At 68.5% G+C, this 23,536-nt stretch overlaps 1 protein-coding gene across 2 annotated transcripts; it reads left to right on the top strand.

Moving 5' to 3' along the window:
* The first annotated feature begins 1,610 nt into the window (after window positions 1–1,610).
* Window positions 1,611–23,512, top strand: CLCN7 (chloride voltage-gated channel 7). 2 transcript variants are annotated; one of them, XM_062179994.1, is made up of 25 exons: window positions 1,611–1,809; window positions 8,644–8,715; window positions 12,883–12,954; window positions 13,109–13,174; window positions 13,494–13,626; window positions 13,817–13,926; window positions 14,522–14,602; window positions 15,229–15,291; window positions 15,371–15,454; window positions 15,843–15,936; window positions 16,087–16,151; window positions 16,294–16,410; window positions 16,760–16,814; window positions 17,259–17,319; window positions 17,617–17,755; window positions 18,359–18,452; window positions 19,336–19,505; window positions 21,183–21,234; window positions 21,316–21,443; window positions 21,524–21,609; window positions 21,702–21,831; window positions 22,067–22,126; window positions 22,191–22,367; window positions 22,442–22,522; window positions 22,619–23,512. In XM_062179994.1, exons 1-25 carry the CDS (start codon window positions 1,669–1,671, stop codon window positions 22,703–22,705), a joined length of 2,418 nt encoding a protein of 805 aa, XP_062035978.1. In that variant the 5' UTR covers window positions 1,611–1,668; the 3' UTR covers window positions 22,706–23,512. The 2 variants fall into 2 exon arrangements, with proteins under 2 accessions (XP_062035978.1, XP_062035979.1); XM_062179995.1 differs by lacking the exon at window positions 8,644–8,715.
* Window positions 23,513–23,536: the final 24 nt, after the last annotated feature.

The following is a 23,536-nucleotide window of genomic DNA, read 5'->3' as shown; positions in this document are numbered from 1 at the left end:
CAGGCAGAAACTGGGGGCTCCATCCGGGTCTCCCCGGGGGTGCCGGGGCCCAAGCGCTGGCTGTCCGGCTCCCCTGCTCTCCCGGGCGCGTTAGCAGGGCACTGCACCGAAAGTGGAGCAGGGGATTTGGTAGCTCAGCCCACTGCGCCACACAGCCAGTCGCTGGCTTTATGCACCTGTGGGTCCACAGGTTCCCGCTGCCAGTGTCCACGTCGCAGCCCGGAGCCCAGCACTCCATCCTGTTCTGGGCGGCAGGGACCCCAGCCTCGGGCCACCACCCTGCCTCCCAGCGGGCGCCGGCAGAAACCTGGGCAGAACTGGGGCTGGGCCTGGCTGCCCCACGTGGCCACCGGCCTCTGCCGCGTCTTCCGGCGCTGTCTGGACTGGGTGTCGGCTGCCGCGTGGTCCTGACTCCTGCCGTCTTCCTCCAGATGCAGGGACCGACCTGCAGGTGCCGAGCTGGGTCTTCCCTACCGACAGACGGACACGGCAAGTGGCTGCCCGGCTGTGGGCGGCCACAAGGCTCCCAGCACACTGTGCCGCGGGCTGAGCACGGAGCACACTTCGTCCCGGGTATGGCCCGCGTCACAGGGTGGGCACACAGCTCTTGCCCTCACACTTCCCAACACGCGGCCCGGGGGCCTGGGACGAGCCTTTGCCCGTAGAGCGTGGCCCAGATACTTGTCTCTGGGTCCTTTTTCTGCTTTAAAATTTCATTTGCAAGGAGGGTTAAAGCGAGACCTTTGACCCCTTGTTCACTCCAGGTGGCCCAGGGAGCCGAGCGAGGCTGCGCTCACGTTTTTCCCTGCAAACCCTGACTCGGGGCGTTAGCGTGCGCTCGTGGTTTTTGTCGGGGATAAAGCAGATCCTGGGCGTCCTCGATGCGGCCACAGATGGGGGGGTCACAGATATGGGGGCCGCAGATGGGGGGCTCTAAGGGAAGGCACGCGCCGGCAGGAGACCTGCGTGTGGGAGACACCTGGCCTCTGCGCTCTGCCTGTAGCCAGGGCACGGCCCCTCCAGCCTCCGTCCAGCCCGGACGGCCTCCCGTTGGGGTCACCCAGGGCCAGCGGGCGGCCAGAGCACCTGGCTTTCCTTCCCGACGGCCACAGAAGCGCTCGGGGCAGGAGGGTCTCCTGCGACCCAAGCGCCGTTGCCACGTTTTTTATGTTTATTTTCTTAGAGAGGCGGAGGAGGAGCGGAACCTCCAGCTGCTGGGCCCGGCCACGTCAGGAGCCGGGAGCTGCATCCCGGTCTCCCACGGGGACGCGGTGGCCACAGCACGCGGCCCATCAGCTGCTAGGGCGGATGCACTCCCAGGGCGCGGGACCGGGCGCCGCGCGCACGGGGCTCCCCGGCTGGGCTGCGGGGGTGACCCCGAGTGCCCCCTCTCCGGCCGCGTCCGAACCAGCCCGGTGCAGCCGGGCTCCATCCGCGCCTCCGCGGTCCCGGGCTCCCGGGCGCTCGGCAGATGCGTGAGGCTCGCGGAGCTCCCAGGACGACCCCGCGCGGTCTGGCCCTCGGCGGCCGCCGTCGCTGACCACGTGACGGCAGCGGGGGTCACGTGATCTCGCTTCCTTCTCTCGTCACGTGGCTGCCGGCGCCGAGTCACGAGGACAAACCCGGGGCCCGGGATCTGCCCGGCCGGAGTCATCCCGCGGGCTGGCCATGGCCAACGTCTCCAAGAAGGTGTCGTGGTCCGGCCGCGACCGGGACGACGAGGAGGCGGCGCCGCTGCTGCGGAGGACGGCGCGGGCCGGCGAGGGGACGCCGCTGCTGAACGGGGCCGGGCCGGCTGCCGCGCGCCAGGTGAGGCCGCGGCGGGGAGGCTGCGCCGGGCCGCGGAGGACGAGGGGCGCGGGGCGGCCCGGGGGCGGGGGGCGGCCGGCAGGGCCGAGCGGGGCGGCCCGGGGGCGGGGGCGGCCGGCAGGGCCGAGCGGGGCGGCCCGGGGGCGGGGGCGGCCGGCAGGGCCGAGCGGGGCGGCCCGGGGGCGGGGGGCGGCCGGCAGAGCGGAGCGGGGCCCCGGGGGCGGTGGGGGCGGGGTGGGCGGGCAGAGAGGAGCGGGGCGGCCCGGGGGCGGTGGGCGGCGGGCAGAGCGGAGCGGGGCGGGGGGCGGCCGGCAGAGCCGAGCCGGGGTGCGGGGTGGCCCGGGGGCGGGGACGAGGGGCGCGGGGCGGTGGGCAGAGCGGAGCGGGGCGGCCCGGGGGCGGGGACGAGGGGCGCAGGGCGGCCCGGGGGCGGTGGGCGGCGGGCAGAGCCGAGCGGGGCGGGGGGCGGCCCGGGGGCGGGGGGCGGGGACGAGGGGCGCAGGGCGGCCCGGGGCGGGGGGCGGCCGGCAGAGCCGAGCCGGGGTGCGGGGTGGCCCGGGGGCGGGGACGAGGGGCGCGGAGCGGCGGGCGGCGGGCAGAGCGGAGCGGGGCGGCCCGGGGGCGATGGGCGGCGGGCAGAGCCGAGCCGGGGCGCGGGGATGGCCGGCGTGGGGGCGGCTCCAGGTCCGGCGCGCCCCCAGGAGCCGTCGCGCACTTTTCCCCCAGTGCGGGCCCTGAAAATGGTGAGACCCCGTGTGGCCTCCTTGTCTGGAACCCCGGAGGACGGTCGGGGTGGCGGTGGCAGCTCGCTCTGGGCGCGCGAGCCCCGGGGCCTCTGCCTGTCACTCCTCTGGGCGGCCATGGTGGCTCGGGCAGACTCTCTGCCGTGGGGGCTCCGGCCCCGGTGCACCTGCCGTCGGGTAGGGCGATGACAGGGCCTTTCTCTGCTTAGCCTGGTTTGAAGATCGGGGCGTTCCCGTAGCACTGCTGCTGAGGTTTCCCGTGCCTCTGGGGGCCGCCCGGAGGCGGCTCAGGCCCCTCTGGAGTGAAGCGGGCCTGTGTCCTGCAGGGTGGCCTGAAGTGACCCCCTTGGAAGTGGACGGTGGCTTCCTCCCTGCTGTGTTTCTGTTTCGTTTCTCTGAAAATAAAGCGGATAAGAGAGACCTGGCCGTGAGGACCCGGCCGGGAGCCGTGGGGGGAGCTGGCCGTGAGGACCCGGCCGGGAGCCGTGGGGGGAGCTGGCCGTGAGGACCCGGCCGGGAGCCGTGGGGGGAGCTGGCCGTGAGGACCCGGCCGGGAGCCCTGGGGGGACCTGGCCGTGAGGACCCGGCCGGGAGCCGTGGGGGGAGCTGGCCGTGAGGACCCGGCCGGGAGCCGTGGGGGGAGCTGGCCGTGAGGACCCGGCCGGGAGCCCTGGGGGGACCTGGCCGTGAGGACCCGGCCGGGAGCCGTGGGGGGAGCTGGCCGTGAGGACCCGGCCGGGAGCCGTGGGGGGAGCTGGCCGTGAGGACCCGGCCGGGAGCCGTGGGGGGAGCTGGCCGTGAGGACCCGGCCGGGAGCCCTGGGGGGACCTGGCCGTGAGGACCCGGCCGGGAGCCGTGGGGGGAGCTGGCCGTGAGGACCTGGCCGGGAGCCCTGGGGGGACCTGGCTGTGAGGACCCGGCTGGGAGCCGTGGGGGGAGCTGGCCGTGAGGACCCGGCCGGGGGACCTGGGGGGACCTGGCTGTGAGGACCCGGCCGGGAGCCGTGGGGGAAGCTGCTCGGGTTCTGCAGATTCACAGGAGTGGCTTGTGTGTGCGAGACTTGTTATCTTCCCTCGAGCCCATTGCTAGCTGGGTGTTGGCGCTGAATGGCAGGCGCTCAGCCGTCTGGCCGTGGCGGTAAGGGCTCTGTGCACCTGCTCTCTGGCCAGCGCCCTGCAGCTTTCCTGAGGACACGCAGGTGCGTGGAGCAGCTCCCTGGCCACGGTGGGGGGCGTGAGCCCCACGGGCAGGGAGGTCCTGCCAGGTGCGTGCTGGGGACCCTGCCGTAGTCGGGGTGCACCGAGGGCCGGCAGGTTGGCCTGCTGGGCACAGGGGCTGCCTTTCGCTTTGTCATCTCGCAGCCCCCAGCAGTCCTGGGGGTCCTCAGCCCGCCCCTCCAGGGACACCTGTCAGGCCCGGCGCCCGCCTGTGCCCTCATTGAGAGAAAAGCTGGCTTAGCGGCGGCGCCGGCGGCCGTTCCCAGCCGCGTCGGAAACGGCGACAGGCAGGTGACTCATCACCAGCGCCTGCCATTCGCCGCTGACTGCGCCGGCAGCTGACGGGCACCTTTTTTTTTTTTTTAATCTGAGAGGCACAGTGACTGCAGGGAAGGGAGAGACAGATCTTCCATCCGCTGGTCCACTCCCCCCCCCCATGGCCAAGCAGCCAGGGCTGGGCCAGGCTCCGTCCTGCCCTGCCACGTGGGTGCCGGGACCCAAGCCCTCGGGCCGTCCTCTGCCTTTCCGGGCGCACTAGGGAGCCGGATCGGGCAGAGCTGGGACCGGAACTACGCCCCAGGGTGGGACATGGGAACTTCTTGGGGGAGGGTCTGCTCTGACCCTCAGGCAGAGCCCAGGGACGCCCCGTTGTCAGCTGCTTTCTCCAGCGCCGCTTTGAACCAGAACGCAGCCCGGCTGACAAGCGCCTTGCCTGTGGGCAGGCCGTGGTGAGCCGAGCGTGGGCTCCTGCCCTGGCTGCCTCCTGGCCCCCGGGCTTCGCCGCAGGAGCTGCAGAGTTGCCCCGTGGCATGGGCACGCTGGCCTAGTGGGCGTCAGCAGGGCAGCGTGGGCCCCAGGCCGCTCCCAGCTTGCCGAGCGTGGGCGACAGAGTTACCACGCAGGTCGCTACCTGTCTGGCACCGGACTGGGGAGAACATGAGGTCAGCCAGCAGTCACGGTCATGTGTTGGGCAGGGGGAAGTGGACTCAGGGTCACCTGCTATGCACGGGGCCCCGTGTTCCCTCCTCACAGCGCCCCCCAGTGGCTCCATCTTGAGTTGCTGCAGCACCGCACCAGACCTGGGGTCCGTGCCCGGCCAGCGGGCTTGCAGCTCCTCCTGTGGAGCCCCCAGCCCCCAGCCCTGCCTGGAGGGGCAGGGCGTGGCTGGGGTCCTTGAGACGAACGGCCTGCGCATCGGCCTTGTGTGGAACAAGTTTGTAGCTAAGTTGCATTTAAGGAAGAAAGACCGGAAGGGGCTTTTCTGTGGCCAACGCCAGCTTCCTGAAGGCCCTGGGGGAGGCCGAGGAGGAGGGCAGGCGGCAGGCCCGCCTGTCCCCGCCCCCTGGGCCGAGGCTGTGGCCGGGTGCTCGGGGCTTTTGCATTTGTGGTCGGGCCTCCGACCGCCCTCTGCGTCCCGCCCTAGCCTGTGAGCAGTGCACTCCTGTGCCCAGACCCGTCCAGGCCCCTGTGCCCCTCCGTGGTCAGCAAAGCCGCATGGCCCAGGCAGAGCTCTGGAGTCCCACAGGGGGAGCCATGGGGTGGTGGTAGCAAGTGGGATAAAGGAGCCACTCGCCTCCCGTATCAGGCTGTGGGCGCCCTCCCAGCCCCACCGCCGTGCACAACCGCCCAGCCCAGCCCACCGCCGTGCGCAGCCACCTGCTGGTGTCCACTCTGGGAGGCAGCGGGTGGTGGCTCAGGTACTGGGCCCCTGCCCTGCACATGGGAGACCTGGATGGAGCTCCTGGCTCCTGGCTTCCACCTGGCCCAGTCCTGGCTGTTGTGAGCTTTGGGGAGTGAACCAGCACATGGGAGATCTGGGGATAAAGCCACTGGCTGCCCTGCTGCCCGTCCCACCCAGGCCAGGCTGCGTCTCCCTCAGCTCTGCCCGGCGGCGCCCAGCTGCGTCGTCCTGTGCCCGACTGCCTGGCTGCCCGGGGCCTGTGGAGCAGGCCCTGAGGAAGAGACTGGCCTCGGGGTGCTGGTCACATGGCCAGGGTTTCCTTCCTGCGCCAGCGCCATGGCCAGCAGGACCGTGCCGGGAGAGGGGTCTGGGGGTGTGCCCGTCACGGCTGAGGGAGGAGCAGGTGAGCTGCCGTGGTATCAGCGTCCCGACCCCGGGGTCTCTTCTGCTGGGACGCAGGCGAGCTCACCTGGGTGAGGGCGGGCGGAACCCAGGGAGCCTGGGAGCGCAGGAGCTGGAGGGGGGGAGGCGCGTGGCCCCGCCCATGCCCAGGCTTCTGGCCACAGAGGGCCGGGGAACGGGAACTCTGTGGTTTCAGTCCGCCCAGTGTGGCACAGGGTCACTGCAGCCCCGGGAGGCCAGGCCCTCGCTAGTGCCGCGGTGGCCCTGTTCACGCCAGGTGGGCTCTCCGCTCCTGGTCACGACAGCGTCCATGCTTCAGACCCCCTGGAGGAGTCGTTCCTCTGTCCCTGGTTCGGCTGACGCAGGCGTGACCGGTGCCCTGCGTCCGCTTCCTGTCCCGGTGGCCCAGCTGTCGCCGGCAGCGGCTTCTCTGTTCATCCTGCCACGCGGGGCCAGGGAGCGCGGCTCGTCCGCCCGCCCCTTCCTCCTGGCGTGACCGTGGGGGGGCCTCTGCAGGCACACCCCCTCAGAAGGGCCAGGTGGGCTTGTTGAGGACAGAGGTCACTTCCCTGTGGAGCAGCCTGCGTGACTCAGAGGCCTTGCGGTGGCTCCACAGTGGCAGTGCTGGGATCGGCAGCGCACAGGAAGCGAGGCCATGTCCCCGGGGCCTCCTTGCCGCTGAGCTCCACTCACGTACTGACTCTTAAAGATTTATTGTTTCAGGCGCCACGGCTCACTAGGCTAATCCTCCGCCTGCGGTGCCGGCACCCTGGGGTTCTAGTCCCGGTCGGGGCGCCGGATTCTGTCCCGGTTGCCCCTCTTCCAGGCCAGCTCTCTGCTGTGGCCCGGGAGGGCAGTGGAGGATGGCCCAAGTGCTTGGGCCCTGCACCCCATGGGAGACCAGGAGAAGCACCTGGCTCCTGGCTTTGGATCGGTGCAGCACGCTGGCCGCGGTGGCCATTGGAGGGTGAACCAACGGCAAAGGAAGACCTTTCTCTCTCTCTCTCTCTCTCTCTCACTGTCCACTCTGCCTGTCAAAAAAAAAAAAAAAAGATTTATTGTTTCGTTTATCTGAAAGGCAGTGTTCCAGAGAGAGGGAAATCTTCCACCCGCTAGTTCACTCCCCAGGTGGCCGGGCCGAACCAGGAGCCCGGAACCATGTGTCTCCCGCGTGGGGGGGAGCCCGGGCACTTGGGCTGTCCTCAGCTGCTTGCCCAGGAGCATCAGCAGGGAGCTGGCTCAGGAGCGGAGCCGCCGGGACTTAAACCGATGCTCCAGGAAGGGATGCCGGTGATAGGTGGTGGCCTGACCCGTGTGCCACGGCCCGGCCCTGCTGCTGCGTCTGGGGCGCCCACAGCCTAGAGCTTAGGAGCCGCTGCACCAGACCAGCCGCTGGGTTCTTCTCCAGGGACAGGCCCGGAGCTGACGATGCTCCCTCCGCCCACCGGGTAGGAGCAGGCACACGCGGTACACAGACGGGTGGACATGGCCTAGGAGAGCTCCCCTAGCCCCTTCTCTTCCTACCTGCTACCCTGCATTGCAGAGGGGACGTTAACCAAATGGAGCCCCGGGGGTGTGGCCAGCGGGCACCTCCCGTATGCGGCTGTAAGAGGGGTGAGGGGCACACACCTCTGTCGCACGAGGGCGCGTTCAGCAGGGTCCCTGCGGCACCCTCGCACCCTCGTCCCCAAGCCTGGCCTCCTGCCCTATCTTTGGGCGTCTCTCTCCTGCTGAAGGTCCGAGGCGGGGCAGGGAAGGCCCTGTGCCTGGCAGGTGCCTGTGAGTCTCTGCTCTCTGCCCCTGGGGGGCGGGGGGTGGGGCGGGCTTCTAGTCAAGGCGTCCTGGGGCACCCCACCCACACCGCGTGTCTGTGAGGGCCAGAGCTGCCCAGTCTGGGGTCCACGGTGGTTTCTGTCCTGGGATGATGGGACGCCCGGAGAAAGAGAGCTCACAGCTGGGGACCAGGGCCGAAGGCCCGCAGGGGAGGCCTGGCCACCTGGGCTCCCTGGGGTCCAGGGACTTGGGCTGGGAAGGTCAGGTTCTAGAAGCAGTTCAGGGACCGTGTGCTCTGGGGGCAGGGCCCCTCCCACCCCTGGCTGGCCAGGTCCTGACCCCTCTGGTGGCGTGGGAGGGGATGAGGATGAGGGCCCAGGCTACAGGGGGCCTGCGTGCCTCTCCCTGCCCCCACCCCGGCTGACTGGGCCTCGCTGTGTCACCGGGAACCCTGCCTGCCCGCAGGAGCACTAGGCCCCCGACTCCTGCTGACAGTGCTGTCGCTGCGTGCCCCCGACTCCTGCCGCCTCTTCTCTGCTGGGCCCACCGCCTGTCACGCAGGTGCAGGGTGCCCCCGCAGGTGGCTCTGCCTCGGCCCAGGCACTCGCCCCGGTGCCCCCCCCCACACACAACGTTTGCTGACATCCAGGAACACGCAGTCCTGAGTCGGCGGAGACTCGGGGGGAGGGCGAGCCGGGCTCGGGCTCCCTGCTCCAGACGAGGGTCAAGGCACGAGCCCTGACCGAGAGGCGGCCTTGCTCGGCCCCTGCCGAGCCTGCAGGCAGCTCCAGAGACGGCCGCAGGGGTGGCCTTGCTGCTGGGCCAGTCGGGTGTGGTCTCCAGCCCCTCGTCCTGGTGTTGGCGGTGTCTGGTCTCATCCAGAACGGGGGGATGGGGGGGGTCCCCCACTGGGACGGTGGGGTGCCTGGAGCAGCCCTGGCCCTGCACCGGGTGTCTGCTCCCAGCAGGAGGTCAGGCGCTGCCACTGCCCGTGCTCACGAGCTCTCTCCGCCTGCAGCCGCCTCGCTCTGCCGTGTTCCGGGTCGGACAGATGAGCAGCGTGGAGCTGGACGAAGAGCTGCTGGACCCGGTGAGCCGTGGCCTCGGCGTGGGCGGTGGCGTGGGCAGCGCGGCAGACGGAGCCCGGGGCGGGGACGCAGCCTTGGGGAGTGAAGGGGCCGAGGTGTCCCTGACCTCTGGAAACCTCAGGGAGAAACCGTCCGGCCCCAGTCGCGTGCCCGCCCTGGGAGCTGTGAATGCTCCCCGGGGTCTGCTGGGCCGAGGCGGTTCAGCCCTGGGCGCTGTTCCTGCTGGGTCGTCGGTTCGAGGCGGGGTGCAGGAGTTCCCCGTGTGCCGGGTGCAGGGTGTAGACTGTCCGGTTCGAGGCGGGGTGCAGGAGTTCCCCGTGTGCCGGGTGCAGGGTGTAGACTGTCCGGTTCGAGGCGGGGTGCAGGAGCCCCTCGTGTGCCGGGTGCAGGGTGTAGACTGTCCGGTTCGAGGCGGGGTGCAGGAGCCCCTCGTGTGCCGGGTGCAGGGTGTAGACTGTCCGGTTCGAGGCGGGGTGCAGGAGCCCCTCGTGTGCCGGGTGCAGGGTGTAGACTGTCCGGTTCGAGGCGGGGTGCAGGAGCCCCTCGTGTGCCGGGTGCAGGGTGTAGACTGTCCGGTTCGAGGCGGGGTGCAGGAGCCCCTCGTGTGCCGGGTGCAGGGTGTAGACTGTCCGGTTCGAGGCGGGGTGCAGGAGTTCCCCGTGTGCCGGGTGCAGGGTGTAGACTGTCCGGTTCGAGGCGGGGTGCAGGAGCTCCTCGTGTGCCGGGTGCAGGGTGTAGACTGTCCGGTTCGAGGTGGGGTGCAGGAGTTCCCCGTGTGCCGGGTGCAGGGTGTAGACTGTCCGGTTCGAGGCGGGGTGCAGGAGCCCCTCGTGTGCCGGGTGCAGGGTGTAGACTGTCCGGTTCGAGGCGGGGTGCAGGAGCCCCTCGTGTGCCGGGTGCAGGGTGTAGACTGTCCGGTTCGAGGCGGGGTGCAGGAGCCCCTCGTGTGCCGGGTGCAGGGTGTAGACTGTCCGGTTCGAGGCGGGGTGCAGGAGTTCCCCGTGTGCCGGGTGCAGGGTGTAGACTGTCCGGTTCGAGGCGGGGTGCAGGAGCTCCTCGTGTGCCGGGTGCAGGGTGTAGACTGTCCGGTTCGAGGTGGGGTGCAGGAGTTCCCCGTGTGCCGGGTGCAGGGTGTAGACTGTCCGGTTCAAGGCGGGGTGCAGGAGCCCCTCGTGTGCAGGGTGCAGGGTGTAGACTGTCCGGTTCGAGGCGGGGTGCAGGAGTTCCCCGTGTGCCGGGTGCAGGGTGTAGACTGTCCGGTTCGAGGCGGGGTGCAGGAGCTCCTCGTGTGCCGGGTGCAGGGTGTAGACTGTCCGGTTCGAGGCGGGGTGCAGGAGTTCCCCGTGTGCCGGGTGCAGGGTGTAGACTGTCCGGTTCGAGGCGGGGTGCAGGAGTTCCCCGTGTGCCGGGTGCAGGGTGTAGACTGTCCGGTTCGAGGCGGGGTGCAGGAGCCCCTCGTGTGCAGGGTGTAGACTGTCCGGTTCGAGGCGGGGTGCAGGAGTTCCCCGTGTGCCGGGTGCAGGGTGTAGACTGTCCCTGTTCAGTGGGTTTTCTTTTCGTTTTCCTGAAGACATTCTTGGCCGCACAAAAGGCTTGAAGCGGACAAGGTCCGGTTTGCCTTTCCTCTGTGGTCTGTGCGCGTGGCGCTGTAGCTGAGGAAATGGTACCCACTGAGGTTCTCTGAACAGGAAGCAGCATTGGGTCCCAGCAGGTGTGGCCTCTGCCCTGGCTCCGCCCCCAGCGCGGTGCTGTGCGCCCTGCGTGGGGTGTGCACAAGCGGGGTTGCTCCCCCACCCCAGGAAGGTCGTGCCCACTCTGGGCCTGTGCCAGTGGCACAGCCACGAACGAGGCAGGCGGAGTCCTTCGCGCTCAGGGGCCAGGAGCGGCCTTTTGTCCAAGGTGGATGTGTGGCCAGGCCAGGAGCGGCCTGATCTCGTGGGTCCTGTTCTGTTGCGTCTTTTTTTTTTTTTTTTTTAATTTGTTTTATTTATTTGAAAGACAGAGTTACAGAGAGAGTTAGAGACAGAGAGAGAGGTCTTCCATCCGCTGGTTCACTCCCCAGATGGCCGCAATGGCCGGAGCTGTGCCGATCTGAAGCCAGGAGCCAGGAGCCTCCTCCAGGTCTCCCATGTAGGTGCAGGGGCCCAAGGACTTGGGCCATCCTCTGCTGCTATCCCAGGCCATAGCAGAGAGCTAGATTGAAAGAGGAGCAACCAGGACTAGAACCGGTGCTCACGGGATGCCAGTGCTTCAGGCCAGGGCTTTAACCCGCTGCGCCACAGCACGGGCCCCTCTGTTGTGTCTTAAAGCCTTTCCAAGTTCACAAAGATTGACTTATTTTTTCCTATTTTTTTTCTAAGCTTTCACTTTTTTATTTGACAAATAGGATTACAGATAGTGAGAGGGAGAGACATACGGAAAGATCTTCCATCCCCTGGTTCACTCCCCAATGGCCGCAATGGCTGAACCGGACTGATCCGCAGCCGGGAGCCAGGGTCTCCTCTGGGTCTCCCACCGTGGATGCAGGGGCCCAAGCACCCGGGCCATCTGCCAATGCTTTCCCAGGCCACAGCAGGGAGCTGGATCGGAAATGGAGCAGCCGGGACTAGAACTGGTGCCCCTGTGGGATGCCTGCGCCTTAGGCAGAGGATTAACCTACTGCACCACGTGCCGGCCGCCGCCGCCTTCTTTAAGCTTGCTTGTGTGAAAGGCAGAGACAGAGAGAGGCAGATCTTCATCTGCCGGTTCTCTCCCCAAATGGCTGCATCAGCTTGGGCTGGGCCAGGCTGGGCCAGGAGCCAGGAGCCAGGAGCTTCTTCCAGGTCTCCCGTGGGGGTGCGGGGCCCCAAGCATTTCCCAGGCTATCAGCAGGACTTGGATTGGAAGTGGAGCAGCGAGGACTCGAACCAGCACCCCTGTGGGATCCTGGCACAGCAGGTAGCGGCTTAACCTTCTATGCCACAGTGCCAGCCTCCCCCCCATTTTCTTCTAAATTGTGTAGGTTTAGTGTTTGATCCATGTTGCGTGAATCCTGGGTGTGGGCTGTCAGGTTTCACCAACACCACGTATCGGAAAGACTGCCCTGCTCTTGTCGCATTGTCACCGCACCGTCATGGAGCAGCCCTGGGCGAGTGTCGGGGTTGACCTGCGTGCCCTTGGCGGGCCCGTCCGCAGCCCGTGCCGGGGAGGCGGCAGGGCCAGGGCTGCCGCGCGGTGCTCGCTCTCCTTGCCTGGGCGTGCCGGGTCCTCGGAGAGTCGAGGACCCGCTTGTCCATGTGCGCACTGCAGAGCCGAGGGCTGGGTCGGGCTGGTGCGGAACGCTGGCGCTGCGAACACGAGGTGTTTCCTGTAATCGAGTCTCGGTTCCTTCCAGAGCTTGGGGGTCTTCAGTGTCCCGTCCTGGCCTTGCGTTGACCCCTCAGGGGGCCTGTGTGGTGTGGCTTTGCTGTGGATGCCCTTGGCAGGCTGAGGAAGGCCTTAGCCTGCGTGTGTGTGCACCGTGAAGAGGTGTTGGATCTCGTCCGCCCCTGCCGCGTGTCTTGGTCGTGTCCTCTGCTCCGCGGATAAGGCGTAGCGCACCCAGTGACACGGCTGTGGAGCTGGGTGTGGAGCCGGGTGGGTGGCCCCGGACCGCAGTGTGTGGGCCCTGGTGGGGGCGGCTCGGCCCCGGCCCCGGCCCCTCGTCTGGCTGAGGACCGCAGTGTGTGGGCCCTGGTGGGGGCGGCTCGGCCCCGGCCCCGGCCCCGGCCCCTCGTCTGGCTCAGGACCGCAGTGTGTGGGCTCTGGTGGGGGCGGCTCGGCCCCGGCCCCGGCCCCTCGTCTGGCTGAGGACCGCAGTGTGTGGGCCCTGGTGGGGGCGGCTCGGCCCCGGCCCCGGCCCCTCGTCTGGCTCAGGACCGCAGTGTGTGGGCTCTGGTGGGGGCGGCTCGGCCCCGGCCCCGGCCCCTCGTCTGGCTCAGGACCGCAGTGTGTGGGCTCTGGTGGGGGCGGCTCGGCCCCGGCCCCGGCCCCTCGTCTGGCTCAGGACCGCAGTGTGTGGGCCCTGGTGGGGGCGGCTCGGGTTTGGTTTTCCGGGCTGCCTTGGCCTCAGGGTCGTGCTGGCCTCACCCCGTGAGTTCCCTCTGCTTCTCTCTGCCTCACTCCTGTGTGTCTGCCTTCTCCTTCCACAGGAAATGGACCCTCCCCACCCCTTCCCCAAGGAGATCCCACACAACGAGAAGCTGCTGTCCCTCAAGTATGAGGTGGGGGCTGCCCCCCGCCCCCTGCCCTCCCTCCAGCGTCCCCTGCACCCTGTGCCCCAGCCTCTGGCCTGCGCTCCCCAGCGTGGGCGGGGCGGGGCGTGGGCGGGGCGTGGGCGGGGCGGCTGAGCCACCTTGCCTGCCGTCTGGTCTGCAGAGCCTGGACTACGACAACAGTGAGAACCAGCTGTTCCTGGAGGAGGAGCGGCGGATCAACCACACGGTGAGCAGGCCGGGCGCTCCGCCCGCCTCCCCTCTTCCCCGGCCTCCGTGTCCTGAGCCCCCTCTGCTCTTCTGGTGTTTGTGGGAGCCCCGGGGCGTGGGACACGCGACCCTGATGCCAGGCTCTGTGGGAGAGCGTGTCGGGGCAGACTGTTCTGACTGGCGGCAGGTGTGGTGCCCAGGCCACCAGCTGAGTGTGGGCTTGTGGGAAGTCACCCTCCCAGCCTTGGCTGGAATGCCAGGAGCCTCCAGGTGGCCCAGGCCCAGCCGCCCCTCGTCAGAGCGGCCGCACAGCCAGCCCTGCGTGCCCTCCCCCACAGGCCTTCCGGACGGTGGAGATCAAGCGCTGGGTCATCTGTGCCCTCATTGGCATCCTCACTGGCCTGGTGGCCTGCTTCATCGACATCGTGGTGGAGAACTTGGCTGGCCTCAAGTACAGGGTCATCAAGGACAGTATCCTTTGGTCTGCTCTGGCCGCCCAGGGGGATAGTCCCAGCCACGGCTGAGGGCGGCCTGGTTGTGCTTCCGCCGTGGGTGGGTGGTGGGCCGGGGCGTCCGTGACACAGCCCGTCAGCTCTGCGGCCCCGGGAGAGGGGAAGGAGGGGCCAATGTCGGAGCACCAGCCAGCCTTGACAAGCCGCAGATATCGACAGGTTCACGGAGAAGGGCGGGCTGTCCTTCTCCCTCCTGCTGTGGGCCACACTCAACGCCGCCTTCGTGCTCGTGGGCTCCGTGATCGTGGCCTTCATAGAGGTGCAGCTTTGGGAGGCCCTAGGGCACCTCGGCAACTGGGTGGGGACCCTGCCAGCTCACCCACCCCCACTGCCCCGTTGCCTGGGGAGCGTGGACACCTGTGCCACCGAGAATCACACAGCAGTCAGTGGAGCCGTGTGGTACAGACCCGAGACCGCCCAGTGAACACGGAGAACATCCTGTGGCCCCACCGCACACTCCTGGCCCTGCACTCCCTCACCCCGTGCTGGCACCCTGCCCGCACCCAGGCTCCCGTGCAGCGTCACACATACGCACACACACACCCCGTGCCAGGGCCCCCGGGAGGGTGGGAGAAAGAAGAGGCAGCATCCAGAACCTTCTGCGGGTGCACGGTGCTGGCCTCTGGGCAGGAAGCCTGGTTCTTGCCTGGCACTGGCCCTCTGCTGCCCGCCCGGGGGTGCACAGGGACCTCTGGCTCTCCACCGTCAGCACCCCCGGTCCACAGGTCCCTCCGTGTCTGGGGTGGGGAGGCGGAAATGACTACATCGTGACAAAGCCTCTTCCCAGCTCCCCAGGCCCCCTGTGGCTCCCCGGCCTGGCCCCCCGGGTCAGCTGTGCTCCCTCCCCCTTTTAGCCCGTGGCTGCTGGCAGCGGGATCCCCCAGATCAAGTGTTTCCTCAACGGGGTGAAGATCCCACACGTGGTGCGGCTCAAGGTGAGGAGGGGCCCTGCTGACCCCAGGCAGGTCCAGCCCCACCCAGGCCAGTGCCTGCTGCTGACAGGGTGAACACGGGGCTTGGTGTCCCGTGCGTAGCACGCACACGCCTTGCCGTGGAGCCGTGGGCATGGGCGAGCTTGGTCCTCGCAGCCCCACGGCCAAGGCTCTGCCCAGGCGGTGTCCTGCGGTGAGCTGTGTCTGGTTTTCAGTGTCCTGTCCCTCTCACCACTTTTAGCATTGTCTGTGATGTCCTGGCCACCGTTCCTCCCAGGGCCGGTTCCATCTGCACCGCCAGCGTCCCTGGGCCTGGCGGTGGGCAGGGCCATGGCAGCCCCTGGGGGGCAGGGAGAGGTCAGCTAGCAACCAGAGGGGCTCCTGGCAGCAGGACAGGGTCAGCCTGGGACTGCTGGGCATGGCCGGGGCAGAGGGCTCCCCCGTCACCTGGGAGGGCTGGCGAGCCTGGGCTCAGCGCTGGGGCGGGAGGCCCCTGCTCTTGCCTGCTGGGCCAGGTGGGAGATCGAGGGCACGGTGGGCACCAGCCCTGGGCTGCTGTGGGGGCAGGGGCCGCACTGTGCACGCGGCGGACGTCGCCCCACTCGCCCGACACTGCCCTTGCTTTCCAGACTCTGGTCATCAAGGTGTCCGGGGTCATCCTGTCCGTGGTTGGTGGACTGGCCGTGGGGAAGGTAACTGGGAACCATCCTGGCCCTGGGAGGGCGGCCGTGGCCAGGCCTGGTGTCTGAGTGCCCGGCGCTCCGCCCCCAGGAAGGGCCGATGATCCACTCGGGGTCTGTGATCGCCGCCGGCATCTCCCAGGGGAGGTCGACCTCGCTGAAGCGAGATTTCAAGGTGAGTGCCCCCTTGCCCACCCTGACCTTGACCCCGTGGCCTCTGCGCGATCATTCTGCACCGTGTCCAGGTGGGGTCTCTGCCCGTGGGCGTGGTCAGTAGCTCTGAGCAGCCTCTCCCGGGAAGGTGCACCTCTGGCTGGATACGGACCACTGGGGGCGTTCAGCGGTGCCTTAGCCATGCCACTGCCCTGGGGACAGCCCGGTCTCCTCGGTGTTGCCAGTGCCGGGGTCTCCTGCGTGGGGTTAGAGACGGGGTTTTCAGTGGACCACATGGGGTGTCCTTTAGGCCCCTTGGTAGCCTCTCCTACCCGTGCTGAGCCCACGTCACGTGGGCCCTCTGTGCTTGGCCATCAGCTGTTGGCCGCCCTCTGCCTCTCCCGTTTCAGATCTTTGAGTACTTCCGCAGAGACACTGAGAAGAGAGACTTTGTCTCCGCTGGCGCCGCGGCCGGGGTGTCTGCCGCCTTTGGAGCCCCCGTGGGTGAGGAAGGCCCTGCCGGGCCTGGGCTTCTCCCTTGGGAGCCTGCTGGCTGAGCAGGCCGGGATGCCACAGTCCGCCGGGTGTGGGAGGCAGCAGTGGCACGGGTGCCCCGGGCCTGCGTGCTGCCTCAGGCCTGCGCCCGCCTCCCAGGTGGGGTCCTGTTCAGCCTGGAGGAGGGCGCCTCCTTCTGGAACCAGTTCCTGACCTGGAGGATCGTGAGTGCCACAGCCACTCCCGGGGGCGCCCTGCGTCCCACTGCCCCCCATCCCTGACTGCGGGACCCCCGGCCCAGCCCCTTCCCCAGTGCCCTGCGGTCTCGGGGTGGGCGGGGCTCAGGCACCGCCGTCTCTGCCGCAGTTCTTTGCGTCCATGATCTCCACGTTCACCCTGAACTTCGTGCTGAGCATCTACCACGGGAACATGTGGGACCTGTCCAGCCCCGGCCTCATCACTTCGGGGAGATTTGACTCGGAGGTAGTCCCGGCCCCGCCCGGCCATGCCGGAGCCCGTCAGGGGGGTCTGCGAAGTTCAAGCTCTTGCCTGTGGGTGTACAGGCCCGCCCCCGCAGGACCTGGCTTGTCACGTGGCTGCCACACGGGTCCCAGTGCTGAGTGCCGGGGTAGAGGGTCCCACGCACAGCCTGGCTCTGGGGATGAGTGGGTTCCGGCCACCATCTGGGCTCGTGGGCTGTGTGCTGCAGTCACTGGCTCGCGTGGGCTCCGCCCGGGCTGGGGAAGCCACCGTCCTGTGGGGGGGGGGGGCCCGGAGGGGGGGGCCCGGGCCGTGGGCCCCTCCGCTCACCTTCGCTGCTTCTCCTCTGCAGAAAATGGCCTACACCATCCATGAGATCCCCGTCTTCATCGCCATGGGCGTTGTGGGTAAGGGCCTCCCAGGGTCCGACCCGTGGCCTCCCTGTCTGCGGCTTCCCAGGTGCCCCCAGGCAGCGGCTGGCCTGCAGGAGGAACCAGAGCCTCCGCTGCCTGCCTCTCCCCAGGGGCGCCTTCCTCTCAGCCCCCAGTGTTGAGTGCGGGGCTTTCCTGGCTCATGCGCCCTGGAGATCTGGGCGTGCAGTCCCTGTTTCCACGTGCCTTCCCTGCGGCGCAGGCGGTCGCGCTGGGTGCTCTCGGCTCTGTGTTGACGGGCACCTGCCGCCCGAGGCCGCATCACCCTCAGGAAGTGTGGGTGTTGGGGCATTGTTGGCCTGGGGTCTTTGATGCTCCGGAAGGAAGGCGGAGCCATGAGGTGTGACGGCGAAGAAGCTCCTGGCAGGGCCTCCCGCCGCACCTGCCCCTGACCCCTGACCCCTGACCCTCTGGGTGTAGGTGGCATTCTGGGAGCTGTGTTCAACGCCTTGAATTACTGGCTGACGATGTTTCGGATCAGGTAAGGAGGAGCCGCCTGGGGTGCCGGGCGCCGGTGTCGGGGAGGCTCACGCTGGCAGGGCCGCTCAGCAGGCTGGAGGACAGTGGGGCGGGGGGCGCTGCTGGGCTGCGGCGGCCCCTGGGCAGCTTTTGGTTCTGGGAGAGTGCGCCACGCCGTCCTGCTCTGGCGTCCTGGTGCTCAGGCCAGTACCCACCGCGGGTGGGCCAGGGCGCCCGTGGCTGAGCTCCAAGGAACACTGCCTCGCCCCGGGGGCTGCCCCGCCCCTCGCGCCCAGTGCAGCCCCGCTCTTGGCCGCAGGTACATCCACCGGCCCTGCCTGCAGGTGCTCGAGGCCATGCTGGTGGCCGCCGTCACCGCCACGGTGGCCTTCGTGCTCATCTACTCGTCCCGGGATTGCCAGCCCCTGCGGGGCAGCTCCATGTCCTACCCCCTCCAGGTAGCCTGGGGGCCCGGGCGGGCGGGCTGGGGCGGGACAGGCTGCAGGGTCAGCCAGTCAGGGGCCCCTGCTGGGCCGCCCAGGGCCGGAGGACAGAAAGCGCCAGCGTGTCTGGTTCAGCCCGACCTCGGGCCGCAGCGGGCTCAGCCCGTCTCGGGCACTGTGGCCCTGGGTGCGGTGCTGGGCCGCTTCTCCCCTGTGCTTCTCCTGGAGCTGCGTCCTGCTGTGAGGCGTGAACACAGCGGCACCAGGGTGCTCGTGGCAGCCCCGTGTCTGTCCCCGGGCGCTAGGGGCAGCATCCTGTGGGGGTGGCGCTGACAGACGTTGGACTGCGGGTCCAGGGATGGCTGTGGCAAAGGCCATGGCTGGCCAGCTGCTTGGCTCTGGTTCAGCCCTGCTCGGGGCCGCTGTCTCCCAGGCACCCGGCACAGACCAGCTGTCCAGCCCAGGGCCTGCCGAGCGGCCCCTGCGGGGGCGGGTTGTGTCCAAGGCTCGCCAGGCCTGCTGTGTGGCCTCACCTGATGCTGTCCGGGCTGGCAGTGCAGGTCTGTGTCCACGGCCCCTGGCGCATCTGCCCGTGTTTCCTGTCTCCCAACCACGCAGCTCTTCTGTGCAGATGGCGAGTACAACTCCATGGCCGCGGCCTTCTTCAACACCCCGGAGAAGAGCGTGGTCAGCCTCTTCCACGACCCGCCAGGTGCGTGGGCAGCGTGGTGGGGTGCGCTGGGGAACGGGCACTGCGGTTGGGAGCTGCCCAGCACCAGGCCGTCCCCCACCTCCTGGGTGAGATTGCTCGTGGGTTGCTGGTGACCCCACGCCGAGGCCGTGTCCCGGCCTCTCCCAGCCACGCGTTCTTGATAAAAATGCAGACCGTGCTGTCACCTCCCCGACCTCGGCCCTCGGCCTCTCCGAGCACCCCACAGCCTGTGCAGCACCTGCCCCGTGCAGGGAGCAAGGCCCCTGCGGCCCTGGGCATCGCCAGGCGTGACGCACGTGTCCGTGGCCCAGTGTCCGATGAGCGTTGTTCAGTGTGGTTGCTGGCAGCCGTGACCCCGCCCCACGGACCACCCCTCCCTGGTCCCTGGTGTGCACCGCATGCCCACTGTCCTTGCCCCAGGTCACCACCCCGCCAGCCCCTGCGGCCACCGAGGCCCTGGTTCCCTCGGGAGCCCTGGTGGCTGGGCGTGGCCGTAGGCGGCCGCATCTCCGTGTCCCTTGCCTCCATGAGGGCGTTGTACCTGGACGCTGAACTTCTGACCCACAGGGACGGACCTCTTGCCCCCGACCGTGCCCGGGCACGGAGGGCAGGCCTGTGGGTGTTTCCCGGTGCTTCAGTGAGGAAGGCCTGGGCAGCGCTGGGAGCCCGGTTCCCACTTGCAGGGCCAGGTGCCCGCCACCCAGGGCCCTGGTGGGTGTGGTGAGCCTCCTGGATCCCTTAGGTGCCAGCAGCTGCCGCCCACAGCAGCCCCCCCCACAGCCCCTCCCAGGCCTTGCACCTCTGCCTTCTGGGGCTACTGTGGCTCGGGGCACGGCCGTGTGGCCTGCGTGCCACCTGGGCCTAGCAGCCCCTGTGCCCCCAGGCTCCTACAACCCCCTGACCCTCGGCCTCTTCACGCTGGTCTACTTCTTCCTGGCCTGCTGGACCTACGGGCTCACTGTCTCCGCCGGCGTCTTCATCCCGTCCCTGCTCATCGGGGCCGCCTGGGGCCGGCTCTTCGGCATCTCCCTGTCCTACCTCACCGGGGCCGCGGTGAGTGCGCCGCCCGCCCCAAACCTCTGGGGTGGACGCTCGGGCCTTGTCGCTTTGCTGTAGAAGGAGGGTGGGCTTGGCGTAGCTCACGGAGCCATGGAAGGAGAGTGGGTTTGGCATGGCTCACAGAGCTGTGGGTTTGGCGCAGCTCACGGAGCCGTGGGTTCGGCGTGGCTCATGGAGCAGTTCTGAGATGTGGTGATGCTTCCCTTTCTTCCTCTCCCTTTTTCATTTTTTTTTTTTTTATGTTATTTATTTGAGAGAGTCACAGACAGTGAGAGGCAGAGACAGAGAGAGAGAGGTCTTCCTTCTGTTGGTTCACTCCCCAAATGACCTCAACAGCCGGAGCTGCACCAATACAAAGCCAGGAGCCAGGAGCTTCTTCCGGGTCTCCCACATGGGTGCAGGGGCCCAAGGACTTGGGCCATCTTCTGCTGCTCTCCCAGGCCATAGCAGAGAGCTGGATTGGAAGTAGAGCAGCCGGGACTAGAACCGGCGCCCATATGGGATGCCAGTACTGCAGACAGAGGATTAACCTACTGCGCCACAGTGCCAGCCCCATCTCTCCTTCAATTCTTTTTTAAAAAATTACATATTTACTTACTTGAGTGTTAGAATTACAGAGAGGGAGAGACAGAGAGAGATCTTCCATCCCCTGGTTCACTACCCAGATGGCCATAACTGCCGGGCCTGGACCAGGAGCCAGGAGCTCCATCCCAGTCTCCCACAAGGGTGCAGGGGCTCAAGGCTCATCCATCCTCTGCTGCTTTCCCAGGCCGTAGCAGGGAGCTGGACAGGAAGTGGAGCAGCCGGGTCTCGAACCAGCGCCCATATGGGATGCCGGCACTTCAGGCCAGGGCGTTAACCCGCTGTGCCACAGCGCTGGCCCCAATGGCAGATTTTTAGTTTGCATCATAGCCTCTCTGTTTTTAGCAGGAAGCACCTACAGGGAGCTGCTCTGCCCGGCGCCCGTGGGGCTGGGGCCTCGTTTTGTTTTTCCTTTCTTCACCTCAGTTTCTCAGACAAGACAGAAGCTGTAATGCAGAGCCACAGCAGGCAGTGTGCGCTGCCCGGCCCCTCCTCCGTTCCCAGCCGCGCCTCTGCTGTCTGATGCGATGCAGGTCACAGGCCTCGGTGGTCTCGCTTGAACACCCAGTGGCTCTGTACATGCACAGTGACAGCACCTCCACTACCATCTAGAACGTTCCGGAATGTTCTCGCTGTCCCCCAAAGTCTCCCTGTGCCCGTCAGCCCCAGCCCTGCCTCCATAGCACAGGCGCACATGTGTGGCCCGTCAGCCCCAGCCCTGCCTCCATAGCACAGGCGCACATGTGTGGCCCCTCAGCCCCAGCCCTGCCTCCATAGCACAGGCGCACACGCGTGCACACCCACGGCCTCCCTCTGCCCCTGGAGTCGCCTGTTCCGGACGTGACCTCGAGTAGGTCACATGACCTTCCCTCAGCGGAGGGCCTGCCCCTGGTGGTGTGGGCGCTTCTGCCCCAGCGGCCTCTCCTCCACGTGGGGCGAGGCGCGTCCTGTGCCTGACAGCACGCTGGCTCGTCTCCAGAACTCGCATGGCCCAGGGTGCCGTGGGGGACCTTGGTGTGTGGGGGCCGTCGCGGTCGCTGCTGTGGGTGTGGGCGCGAGCTCCGACGCCCTCTCCATGTCTCCCCGCAGATCTGGGCCGACCCTGGCAAGTACGCACTGATGGGCGCCGCTGCCCAGCTTGGTAAGTCCCGGCTCTGGCCCGCGTGGCCGTGTCCGCGTGGCCGTGCCTGCGTGGCCCCGAGGCTGACGCCCGGCTCCACAGGTGGCATCGTGAGGATGACGTTGAGCCTGACGGTGATCATGATGGAGGCCACCAGCAACGTGACCTACGGCTTCCCCATCATGCTGGTGCTCATGACCGCCAAGATCGTGGGCGACGTCTTCATCGAGGTGCGCTGGGCCTGGGGCGGCGGGCGGGCCGGAGGCGGCCGGGGCTGTGCGGCCCGAGCAGCGCGGCTCTGCCTCCCCAGGGCCTGTACGACATGCACATCCAGCTGCAGAGTGTACCCTTCCTGCACTGGGAGGCCCCCGTCACCTCGCACTCGCTCACCGCCAGGTAGGCGCCCGGCCGCCGCCCGTGGGTCCCCTGCCCACCGAGGGGGCGCGGGGCCGTGCGGCACGCGGCCTCCTCCTGGGCTGCTCCGGCAGGGAGGTGATGAGCACCCCGGTGACCTGTCTGAGGCGGAGGGAGAAGGTGGGCGTCATCGTGGACGTGCTCAGTGACACGGCGTCCAATCACAACGGCTTCCCCGTGGTGGAGGACACCGAGGACTCCCAGGTACCGCCCCGAGCTGCCCTGGGCTGGGGAGCCGGCCACCGGCGCCTTCGGTCACAGTGTGCTGCTGTGGATGGCTGTGTCCTTGGCCTGGAGACAGCGACAGGAGGGGGACGCGGCCGTCACTGTCCCCTCCCGCGCTCCCCTGCTCTGCCGGCACGGGTCGGGGGTCGGGGTCCGCCCGCCCGGGCCCGTGGGCGCCCCGGGCCGAGCAGCCACAGGCCTGCTTCCCTCGCAGCCGGCGCGGCTCCAGGGCCTGGTCCTGCGCTCACAGCTCATCGTCCTCCTGAAGCACAAGGTGCGTGGGCGGCGCGGGGCGGGTGGGGGGCGGCCCTGGCGGCTCTGACCGGCCTCTGCCGCAGGTGTTCGTGGAGCGCTGCGGCGTGGGCCTGGCACCGCGGCGGCTGCGGCTCAAGGACTTCCGGGACGCCTACCCGCGCTTCCCGCCCATCCAGTCCATCCACGTGTCGCAGGACGAGCGCGAGTGCACCATGGACCTGTCCGAGTTCATGAACCCCTCGCCCTACACCGTGCCGCAGGTACCTGGCGCGTGGGCGGGCGGGCCCGGCGGGCGGGCGGGCGGCACACCCTGACGTCCTGGTGCTCCGTGCAGGAGGCGTCGCTGCCCCGGGTGTTCAAGCTGTTCCGGGCGCTGGGCCTGCGGCACTTGGTGGTGGTGGACAACCGCAACCAGGTGAGCTGTGTGGCTGAGACCCCGGCCCCACGCCGGCCCCAGTGCGGCCGGGGTCCCGCTGCGAGTGGGTGCTTACCCCACGCGTTGCTCCCGCAGGTGGTCGGGCTGGTGACCCGGAAGGACCTGGCCAGGTACCGCCTGGGCAAGGGGGGCCTGGAAGAGCTCTCGCTGGCCCAGACGTGAGGCTCTGGCCCTGCCCTCGGCACCGGCTCCCCCAGCCCCTTTGTGCCTCCTCCCGGGGTCCCTGGTCTCTGGGCCAAAGCCTCCTTGCTCCTGGGTGTGGTGGACGCGAGCGTCGGACAGAGCTGTGAGCGCGGCTGTGCCCCGGCTCGTGCACCTGCCTGTGCCTCCACCCTGCTCCTCTGGGTCGGGGCCCTCGGCGCCTCCTGGAGCCAGCGGGAGGGGCCGTTGTAGGACGGACAGGCTGCACCTGTCACCTCCGTGCCTCGCCCCACCTGGGGCGCGAGCCCCCCAGGGAGCCCTGCCTGCACCCCGGGCCGGGGTCTCGGGTCCAGCTCACCACTGTCACTTGAGCCTCAGGACCTGGGCGTTGTGCGCAGGGGGCGGCTTCCTGCTGGGCCGAGGAGCCCGGGTCCCTCTGGGACGCTGGAAGCCACCTCCGTGTCCTGCCCATTTCTGCCACAAGGTGGCGCAGGCCCCCTGGAGGCTCAGTGTCCTCCCCAGGGAGAAGTAGAGGAGCCGCCTGACAAGCAGCATGGCCTCCCTCCCCCACCCGGACCCTGCTCCTGCACCCAGGCCGGGAGAGGGGGCTGCCCTCACTGGGGCCCTGGCCACTCGCCGGGCGGGGTCCAGCCTAGACAGAGCCGGGTGCAAGACACAGCCCGCAGGACCTCGCAGACGGAACCAAAAACGCATGTGCAATCCCCCTCCTCGGTCGTTTTGTATGGTTGTGTGTTGCAGTGGTGATGTTTTGGATTTATCAGGTCAAATAAAACGGACTTGACATTCACGGGCGTCATTGGCTTTCTCGTTGTGGGCTTAGCTGCCAGGTAG

The sequence above is a fragment of the Lepus europaeus genome, chromosome 21 (genome assembly GCF_033115175.1).
Source record: "Lepus europaeus isolate LE1 chromosome 21, mLepTim1.pri, whole genome shotgun sequence".
NCBI classification, from domain to species: domain Eukaryota; kingdom Metazoa; phylum Chordata; class Mammalia; order Lagomorpha; family Leporidae; genus Lepus; species Lepus europaeus.
This window is presented reverse-complemented; position numbering and strand designations above follow the sequence as displayed.

What these genes read in the sequence shown, in the direction of transcription:
- CLCN7 (XM_062179994.1), top strand. Translation starts at nt 1,669, where the DNA reads ATGGCCAACGTCTCCAAGAAGGTGTCGTGGTCCGGCCGCGACCGGGAC. An exon ending in CGCCTTTGGAGCCCCCGTGG is followed by an intron (nt 15,937 to 16,086) that starts GTGAGGAAGGCC and finishes CCCGCCTCCCAG; the next exon opens with GTGGGGTCCTGTTCAGCCTG. An exon ending in TCGCACTCGCTCACCGCCAG is followed by an intron (nt 21,610 to 21,701) that starts GTAGGCGCCCGG and finishes CTGCTCCGGCAG; the next exon opens with GGAGGTGATGAGCACCCCGG.